At 44.1% G+C, this 10,565-nt stretch overlaps 1 protein-coding gene across 1 annotated transcript; it reads left to right on the top strand.

The window, feature by feature from the left end:
- The first annotated feature begins 9,314 nt into the window (after positions 1 to 9,314).
- Positions 9,315 to 10,141, top strand: LOC137832989 (uncharacterized). The gene is made up of 2 exons (XM_068641391.1): positions 9,315 to 9,563; positions 9,632 to 10,141. Exons 1-2 carry the CDS (start codon positions 9,315 to 9,317, stop codon positions 10,139 to 10,141), a joined length of 759 nt encoding a protein of 252 aa, XP_068497492.1.
- The last annotated feature ends 424 nt before the right edge of the window (positions 10,142 to 10,565 follow it).

Genomic DNA, 10,565 nt, shown 5'->3' with positions numbered 1-10,565 from the left:
CAAACAAAGGATGGGATCTTCTTAAGTCAATCAAAGTATTGCAAGGAGATTCTCAAGAAATTTGAAATGGAGAGTTGCAAAGAAGCAAGGACTCCAATGCCATCAAGCTGTTACATGGATGTGGATGCTGCTAGAAAGAGTGTAGATCAAACAAAATACAGAGGATTGATTGGATCTTTGCTTTATCTAACAACTAGTAGGCCGGACATCATGTTTGCGGTGTGTCTATGTGCAAGATATCAAGCAAATCCTAAAGAGTCACACTTCAAAGATGCAAAAAGAATTCTGCAATATCTCAAAGGAACATCATTTGTAGGATTATGGTATCCTTCTCACTCTCAAATTCATTTAATTGGTTATTCAGATTCTGACTTTGCAGGTTGCAAGCTAGATAGAAAGAGCACAAGTGGCACTTGCCACCTTCTTGGCTCAAGCCTAATCTCATGGCATAGCAAGAAGCAAGCATGTGTTGCTCTCTCTACTTTGTTGCTGGAAGCTGTTGTGCACAGATCTTATGGCTCAAACAACAACTTGCAGACTTTGGATTACAAATCAGCAAGGTTCCTTTGATGTGTGATAACACAAGTGCCATCAATCTTACCAAAAATCAGATTCAGCACTCAAGAGCCAAACATATTGAGATAAGGCATCATATCATCAGGGATCATGTACACAATAGGGACTGTGAAGTGAAGTTTGTGGAGACCAAACTGCAGTTAGCTAACATCTTCACAAAACCGTTACCAAAAGAGAGGTTTTTCTTCTTAAGAAATGAGTTAGGTATTCTTGATCTTAATAATCTCTCCTAAATCTGTTTTTGATACAGGCTAAAGTCTATTTGTGAAGACAAATAGGGGGAGAATTAATTGGTTCTTGTATATCTTTATTTGATACTGTATAATCTATTGAAAATCTCTGATATGAAAGTGTTTTCTACTGCTGCTAACTAAAACAACCGATTGTTTCGTGTAAACAACCGATTGTTTATCATGCTTTATGCTTGGAATATGTAAAAATCTAACTTGTTGTTGTAAGAAGCATTGGATAGTATAAATGCTATTTTTGCAGGTACTGCTTCAGATTCAATCAGATCAAACATAAGCACCAGGGATTTGTCTTCATCAAATAGGGGGAGATTGTTGAACCAAGTGGTGTTCAAGCTTTGAAGAATCCAAACTCTTTGAAGGATGATAGAAGCCTTGGTTGTGCTTGGTGTTGATGTGCTGGTTTAGTATAGTTCTGGGGTAGTTTGAGTATTGTAATCCAACCCTTGATCGAATCTAAAGCATAAGCATCTCAATCTTTGTGAAAGTAAAATGTTTTCAAACTAAGTTAAAACAACCGATTGTTTTGTCAAAACAACCGATTGTTTGTACTTAGATGTTTTGAGAAAAAGATTGAAAACTGTTTTTGAAATGGTTGAACTGTTAAGAACCAAAACAACCGATTGATTCGAAGAAACAACCGATTGTTTATTTTGGGACCATAACAGAAAAACTGTTTTATCTTTGACTGAGCTTTAAATGATTTAACTGCTTACGCTCTAATTAAATGCTTTGACCAATCTTTTAATGCAAATTAAGAGTTTGTTAAGATTTGATAACAAACTACATCTTTGAATAAATTCAGAAAAACAGATTTGAGAAAAAATCTTTGACAAGTTTTTGCTAAGAGTTTTTGAGTTTTTCAAAGAGCTGAGATTGCTGAAAGTTTGTGATTGATCAAAGTTGTGGAATAGGATTCTGCTTGTATTGATTTCAGATTATCTTCTGTAACAAGTTTAATCCTTGTACTTTGTAAAACAAGTTTCGTTTTTGTGTTTGCTGAGATTGGTTGTGTGTTCTTGAAGGGATCAAGATCAACAATCTTGGTGTTAGTGTGTTGGCCAAGGAGAGTGTGTGTCTTGAGCTGTTCAAGGTCATTCTCTTGGTTGTTGTGTAAGTGATCAAGTTGTGATTGCTTAGTGGATTTCCTCAAGGTTTCTGAGAAGACTGGATGTAGGTCTGGGTTTGGAGTGAACCAGTATAAACATCTGTGTGCAATCTCTCTATCCCTATCTCTTTAAATTCAGTTTTGATATTTGATAACTGGTATAAACAACCGATTGTTTCGGTAAAACAACCGATTGTTTTTCCAGTGTTGTGCCTTTGCTTTATGTTTTGTAAAACTGATTTCTTAATCAAGGTTTTCTTGAAGTATTTTCATTCTAGGCTTAAAAGTTTATGAAAATCTTTCTCAAACAATTCACCCCCCCTCTCGTTTAAGGCCATATATTCTAACATAATACTATTCTACTCTCTCTTGAGAAAACCAAAGCTCAAAGGTGAAAACTCAAATCTTGAAAGCAATCTCTGAAAAACTCAAATCTGTTTTTTTCTTTTCTTGTTTGTTATAAAACATTATCAAACTATTTATAGCTTTCAAATAAATGGTCAAAGCATTTAAAACAGGAGCGCATTCAGTTTAAAAATCATTTAAAGCACACTTAACTAACAAAACAGATTATGTTAAGATTTTCAAACAAACAATCGATTGATTCGATTGTTTTGGTTTAACAACAAGTCAACCAACCAAAACAGTTTTCAACCTTTTCAAAACACCTAAGTGTAAAACAATCGGTTGTTTCGACAAAACAACAGGTTGTTTTTCACTTAGTTTGAAAAACACTTTAAACTTAAAAGATTTGAAAAGACTTAAGCTTTAGATTCAACAAAGAGTGGATTACAAAGATAAACTACCTAGATCCTACTCTAAAACACAACAGCAACATCAAGCAACTTCAGCCCTCCATCAAACACTAGGATTTGGATTCTTCAAAGCTTTTGATCACACTTGATTCAACATGATCATCATCAGGTTTGACCAAAAGGCGGCAAGGAAGTGCTATGAGATTAGCTGATGAACAGAAGGGGAGTGTGTACGGTCACCGTCCAGGTGCGGATGCCAGAGGTGATCACCCGAGATGTGGTCACCAACGAAAGCCGACATGGGCCTGCTGGTGAGGTTTAGAAGAAGGTGATCAAGGGGAAGAAGTTCAAGCTCGGTACATCGCTAGGCCAAGTGATGTGAGTTGATTTTAGGATTTTTCATTTAGGTGACACTTTAGATTTATGATTGAGATGTTTAAGCAATTAAGAGTAAAAACCTAAGGAAAATCCCCATTGGACATTAACTTAACCAAATGGTTAAGTAGATGTGAAGGTTCATTTCACAAAGGCAAACGAAAAAAGACAATTATAATGTAAAGATGATGACAATTATAGGTGCGAAATTAACAAGGAAAGCAAGAACAAAATGTAAGAACCGAATAGATAAAAGGAACCAAAAAGAAAAACATATTTATGAATTGAATGGAATGACAATGGAAGGAAAAGATGAAGGAAAAGGAAGCTTATGAGAAATGGAGTTGGAAGCACGCCACTTGGATGATGAAATAACTCCAAGATAAGTGTTGGAAGTCGCCACTTGAGAGCTCTCAATTTCTCACAAGATAAGACTAAAAGACTAAGAGGACAAGCCTCACTAGCATCTCACACAATCATTCAACTTGTCAAATACACTAGGTAGGCCTCCTATTTATAGGTGAAGGAGCCTTGGAGAACAAGCTAAAGGGGTAGGATGGGGAAAGGGAAAAAATGGGCAGCCTTAGGGTTTGACGAAGTCAAACCCGAATCCTATGCTTGTCCTTCTTGAAACTAGGTCAAAATGCCTTCCAAAAAGGCTAGGAAAAAGCTAAAATTCTACCCACACCCCCTATTATGCTAAAGGTACCTTATTCTAGCCTATATTTCTATTTGGACCCCTAGAGTGAGCCCAATTTATTTACAACATATTCTAATCATTAAGAAGACCAGTAGGAAGAACTTTAAATGCTTTGGTCTTTGTCCAATTCTCCCTCTGGTGAGGTCTCTACTTTGAGATGACTTCTCATTGTGTAAATTAGCATCATTGGTCATCTTCTTGTTGGCTTGGTTTGCATCACCAAGAGTTGCAAGACAAGATCGTTGACGTAATAACGAGGCACATGAGTGCTTTTGCCTGGTCTCTGCAGACATGCCTGGGATAGATCCTGAATTCTTATGTCATAGACTCACCATGGATGAGAAGGTCAGGCCAGTAATACAGAGAAGAAGGAAGCTCAACGAAGAGAGACGTCTAGTCATCAAAGAAAACACACAAAAGCTCTTGAAAGCTGGCAACATAAGAGAAATCCAGTACCCTGTGTGGCTAGAAAACCTGGTATTGGTGAAGAAGGAAAATGGAAAGTAGAGGATGTGCGTCGACTTTACAGACCTGAATAAGGCCTGTCCCAAGGATTCATATTCGTTGCCCAGCATAGATTCCTTGGTGGACAGCGCTTCAAGTTGTAGACTGCTGAGCTTTCTACATGCATTCTCAGGGTACAACCAGATTCGCATGCACCCCTGTGATTGGTGCAAGACCGCCTTCATGATGGAGCTCTCCAACTATTGTTATAAGGTCATGCCTTTTGGGTTGAAGAATGTCAGTGCCACCTATCAGAGGTTGATTGACAGGATTCTCACCCCCATGAGTGGGCGAAACGTACAAGCCTACAGAGAAAACATGGTCGTCACCTTAATAGAAAAAGATCAGCACGTTGCTGATTTGGAAGAGCTATACACCACAATAACTAAGTATAACCTGAAGTTGAACCCAGAGAAGTGTGTGTTTAGGGTAGAAGCAGGAAAGTTGTTGGGGTTGCTCCTCACTAAACGAGGGATAGAAGTGAACCCGTAAAAGTGTGCAGCAATCATAGGGATGAGGAGCCCTACCACGGTGAAAGAAGTGCAGCAGGTGACTGGGTGTATGGTCGCCTTGTCCAGGTTCTTATCAGTAGGAGGAGATAAGGGGTACCCTTACTTTCAGTGCTTGGAGAAGAACAACCGTTTCACATGGACCTACGAGTGAGAGGATGCGCTCCTCAAGTTGAAGGAGTGTCAGGCCAGCCCACTTGTCCTATGTAAGCCGCTACCAAGTACCCCCTTTCCTCTCTATTTCGCAATTACAAATCGAGCAATCAGCTCGGTCATCGTGCAGGAGCAAGATTAGGCTCGAAGGCCTATTTGTTTTATGAACAAGGTGCTACAAGGGTCGGATGTACGATATCAAGCCATTGAGAAGGCAGCCTTTGCATTGATATTTGCAGCTCAGCGGCTACACCCTTATTTCTAGAGTTTCACTGTGATAATAATGACCGATCTCCCAATCCACAAAGTCCTCTAGAAGCCCAATATAGCAAATCGGATGATGCACTGGACAGCCAAGTTGTTTGAGTTCGATGTGCAATACGAGCCCAAGGGGCCTATCAAGGGTCAGGTATATGTTGATTTCGTGGTAGATTTATCCTCATAAGCCACCCAAGTAGACGGTGGTGATTTTCAGTGGATCTTTCAACCAACAAGGTAGCGGTGTTGGGATTATTCTAGAGGGACCTAACGGAATGTTGATCGAGTTAGCCCTGAGATTCGCATTTAAGGCCAGCAATAACCAGGCTAAGTACGAAGCCTTGGTAGTTGGAATGTTGCTGGCCAAAGAATTGGGCGCTCGAAGCTTGTTGGTAAAAAGTGACTCGTTGTTGGTGACCAGGCAAGTCATAGGTGAGTATCAGGCCAAAGATCCACAAATGGCCTCGTAGTTGAGGTACGTTACACTTTTGAGGGAAGCTTTCCCCACGTTCAGCTGGTGCATGTCCCAAGGGAGCAGAAGGCCTGAGCATACCTACTATCCAAGCTGGCAAGCTCGGGAAAGGGGGGCCGACAGAGGTCAGTTATTCAGAAGACGCTAAAGTCAACCAGGACCGTTACGGATGGAACAACAGAGGTCAATCATGTAGAAACTTTGGAGGTCAGCCTGGTAAAAGGAAGGAGGCATCAATCATTGACACAAGAAACGTTGAAGGTGCCCAAAATAAGCGTTTATGGCTTGTCGGGGGAAAAGTCTTTAGAAGTCCTATAGGTCGACGCAGGGAGACCTGGATGACGCCATACCAGTGCTACCTTCCAGATGGTATGCTCTCGAAAGAGCCCACAAAGGCAAAGGCGGACAAGAGGAACGCAGGAAGGTATACCCTGGTTGATGGAAAGCTATTCCATCATGGCTACACGCATCCCGTCCTCACCTGTGTAATGAGAATCAAAAAGATGCTATTAATAGGAGGAATGGTCAAGGACCAAAATACTTGAAGTTCTTCTTATTAGTATTCTTAATATGGGGGTCCAAGCCCAATCCCGAGCCCAAGAAGCCCAAGTCCAACCCATGAGGGGCAAGGCCAAGCATTAAATAAATGAGCATCATTGGATGTCTCTATTTGCAATTTCCATTTGTATAGTTTTTAGTAGAATATTAATGGAGGGTGTAGATATTAAAATAAGGGGTGCTTGTCTCGACCAGTCCTCGGTCATTGACCCAGAGACCGACCTCAGACATCACGCACCAGTGCTTGGTAATGGAAGGGGACACGAGAGGTGGGCCCCAGACACACCTACCAAAGGGTTGGTTAGTCTTTGGATACTGGTATGCTAAGCCCCGATGTTGGAGATCGATATCGGACCTTGCTAGTAGAGGGAGAAGATCGGACATCAGTGGTCTGAATGTTATAAAGGGCCACGTACAGTGGGCCTTAGAGTTACGTTGAGTTAACAGCTAAGACATGAGATGTGTGGGAAGCCTAAGTCACAAAGGATCCATGCACGTGGTGTGTATAGCGCATGCAGGCGCAACACGTATGAATAATCCTAGGAGGCATTAAAGCCCATTAGGGTTATGGTTTCCAGGAAAGCTGCATGCACGACACGTGAATACTTAGGGCACTCACGAAACAGATGGCGCTAGAGAATAGGTGCACAAGTTGGTACCCAAGCGGCCACTCTATTATTCATTGCACTCCAGTTAAGGAAGGTTCCATCTGCCAGATACGCTAAGATTACCTAAATAGCGGCGTAGGGACGTTTTCCAAGGAACCCTAGATGAGGGTAACAGCACAAAGGTAAACCCTAGTTTCAGCCTATATAAAGGGTGCCAAGAACCCTAGCAAGGTACACAGATTCTAAAACTAAAGTTAATATACACTCTTGGTGTTTCTTTGCCCTAATACTGACTTGAACGTCGAAGTGCAAACGGCCATTTGCACGCTAGGGCGCCCCTTTGCTTTGCAGGTGAGAAGTTTCTTGATCAAGAAGGCACGATTCTCAGGCAAGATCGAAAGGCCAAAGCAGTTGTTGGAGTCAACTGGCGAAGGGAGTCAACTGGCAGGAACATTTAGCGCCCACCGTGGGGCCCGTTAAAAAAAGGTCCCACTCACAATCACATTAGGAGTCTTTACCAGCGATATGGGGAGTACGAGGCAAGGAACTGTTGGATCCGCAGGAGTTATGCCCTCCTGAGGGGACAAAGTTACCACACAGCAAATCTTGGACACCATGCGTGCCCTGCAAGCGGAGGTGGCGGCTTCCAGGGTTGAAATTTCCGCGTCACGAGCGGACAACGCAGAACTGCGCAGAGCCAACGAAGAACTGCGCAGGGATTTGCAACAAGTAGGGGAGCGCGCGGCGGACGAACGTGCCCCACCTGTACCACTTAGGTCACGTCTCATGCCGTTCTCGCAAGCAATCATGGATACGGCGTTACCAACAACATCTCTGGGCCCGAAGGTCTCCTTCACAGGAGTAGAGGACCCAAAGGCCCATCTCACAGCGTTCCACACCCAGATGATGCTTACAGGAGGATCAGATGCTATGTACTGCAAGTTGCTTATGAGCACGTTGGCAAGCGCGGCGTTGGAATGGTTCATTAGCCTTCCCGACGGACACATCACCACCTTTGACCTGTTCGCAACGCTGTTCAGGGAGCAATACCTTGTTAATAAGGCCCCTACCCAGTTTTCTTACGATGTTTATGACATCAAACCGTACTAGGGGGAGTCCATAAAGGACTACCTGATCAAGTTTGGGGTTCAAATGGTGAGATTGAAACCCACTGATGAGGCCATGACGGTACACGCCTTCATCAAAGGAATGTTGCCTGGTCCTTTCAGTGAATCGTTGCTAAGATTCTACCCGAAGACGTTCACTGAGATTAGACGTCGAGCGTTAGCACACATCGCCACAGACGATCGGGTAACGCAGAAACAATGTCTTGTCGGTCCTGTCCGACCTCAACCTATTAGGGTGCACGAGGCAACCACAGAGTAAAAGGGGGTGGGAAAACCCTACGAATGGGCTCAGGCGGGGACATGCGCATGAAAGGACCCACCCCCAAAGCGTAATTTTCAAGTAGAACTCAAGGAGTTTATCGCTATCTCGAACATAGCGGCAAGACTGAAGGGACCGGTGAAGACCGACAAGAAGATGGGGCCCAATAAGACTAGGCAAATGACCACTACATTCACAATTGTTTAGCCCTGGCACACCAGCTAGATGAGCTAGTAAAGAGCGGCTTCTTGAAGGATTATCTTCAAGAACCACAGGACGATCAGGCGTTGGTAACCGCAGGGGCGGATCAAGGGCACGAGGTGCCCATTCACGGGGAGGTACGCACGAGACGTGATGGCTGTGGAGGTATAGCAGTTAGACCAGACCCCCGATGTCAACCTCGTCTTCACCAAGGCCGACCTCCAAGATGTCATACCTCATGACAATGACCCGATAGTGATCTCACTAGTCACTGTAGGAAGGAAGGTGCATCGCGTCCTCGTGGACCAAGGGAGTTCGGTCGATGTGATGTTCTGGACGACCTTCAAGAAGTTACAACTATCCATAGACCAGCTAAGGCCCTACACCGGATGTTTGTATAGTTTTGCAGGGGACCAGGTGGAGGTTCGTGGGCATATAAAGTTAAGGACGACATTAACGGACGGCACGACCTCACGCACAACCAACATCAAGTATCTCGTTGTTAATGCTCCATCGGCTTACAATATACTGTTAGGTATGCCAACTTTGAACAGGATTAGAGCAGTTGCCTCCACAAGGCACATGAAGATGAAAATTTCATCCTTTGAGGGTGTAGTGATCACCATTAAGTCTGACTAGAAAGAGGCTAAGAAGTGCTACGAAAACAGCCTCAAGACAAAAAGAGGGTTGTTCGTTGTTACAACACAGGCCCCAAGGGAAGAAGGGATCGCCCATGCAGAGATCGCCCGGAAGAAACGACCCGAGCCCGCCAGAGACATAGTGGAAAGAGAGATCGGTGGTAAGACGTTCAAACTTGGACGATCTTTGAGCCCAGAATCGCAGGATCAGGTTGTTGAGGTCATAGCAAGGCACCTTGACGCTTTCGCGTGGTCAGCCTATGACATGCCCGGGATAGACCCTGACTTCCTGTGTCACCGTCTCACCATGGATCCCTCAGTCCGACCTGTTCGCCAGAGAAGGCGAAAGTTTAATGAAGAAAGGCGTCAGGTTGTGAGGGAAGAAACGAAGAAGCTATTGAAGGCTGGCCACTCTAGGGAAATTCAATACCCCGAATGGCTAGCTAACGTGGTATTAGTAAGGAAGGCCAACGGGAATTGGAGGATGTGCGTGGACTTCATAGACCTCAACAAGGCATGTCCGAAGGACTCCTACCCGTTGCCCAATATTTATGCCTTGGTAGATAGCGCCTCTGGATGCAGACTCCTCAGCTTCCTAGACGCTTTCTCTGGCTACAACCAGATCATGATGCACCCCAGAGACGAGTGCAAGACAGCGTTTATGACAGAATTGTCTTGTTATTGCTACAAGGTAATGCCCTTTGGGCTAAAGAATGCAGGTGCCACCTACCAGCAGTTGATGGACAGAGTACTAGCACCCATGTTAGGGCGGAATGTCCAAGGATACATAGACGATATGGTGGTCACCTCCTAGCTGAAGGAAACGTAGCTGACCTGGAAGAGTTGTTTACCACAATAGCGAAGTACAGGTTGAAGTTGAACCCAGAGAAGTGTGTGTTCAAGGTTGAGGTAGGCAAGTTCTTAGGTTTCCTACTCACTGAACGTGGGATAGACGCAAATCTTAAGAAGTGTGCCGTGATAATAGCTATGAGAAGCCCGATCTCGGTGAAAGAAGTGCAGCAGTTGACAGGACGCATGGCCGCTCTATCCATATTTGTGTTGTCAGGAGACAAGGGGCACCCTTACTTCTAGTGCCTGAAGAGAAACAGTAGGTTCGTATGGACCCGGGAGTGCAAAGAGGCGTTCGTAAAGCTGAAGGAGTACTTGGCCAGTCCACCAGTGTTGTGCAAGCCAAAGTCAGGTACCCCGCTCCGCCTATACTTCGTGGTCACAGAGAAGGCGATCAGTTCGGTCCTATTGCAGGAGCAAGACCAAGTGCAAAGGCCGATCTATTTCGTCAACAAGGTGCTGCAAGGGCCAGAGGTGAGATACCAGGCCTTAGAAAAGGCAGCCCTGGCAGTATTATTCTCAGCGTGAAGACTTTGCCACTACTTCTAGAGCTTCACTGTGATAGTGATGACGGACCTTCCAATCCGCAAGTTCTTACAAAAGCCAGATGTGGCAAGCAGAATGGTGCGGTGGGCGATAGAGTTGTCTGAGTTTGACGTACAGTATG

This window comes from Phaseolus vulgaris, chromosome 6 (assembly GCF_000499845.2).
Source record: "Phaseolus vulgaris cultivar G19833 chromosome 6, P. vulgaris v2.0, whole genome shotgun sequence".
Lineage (NCBI taxonomy): Eukaryota > Viridiplantae > Streptophyta > Magnoliopsida > Fabales > Fabaceae > Phaseolus > Phaseolus vulgaris.
This window is presented reverse-complemented; position numbering and strand designations above follow the sequence as displayed.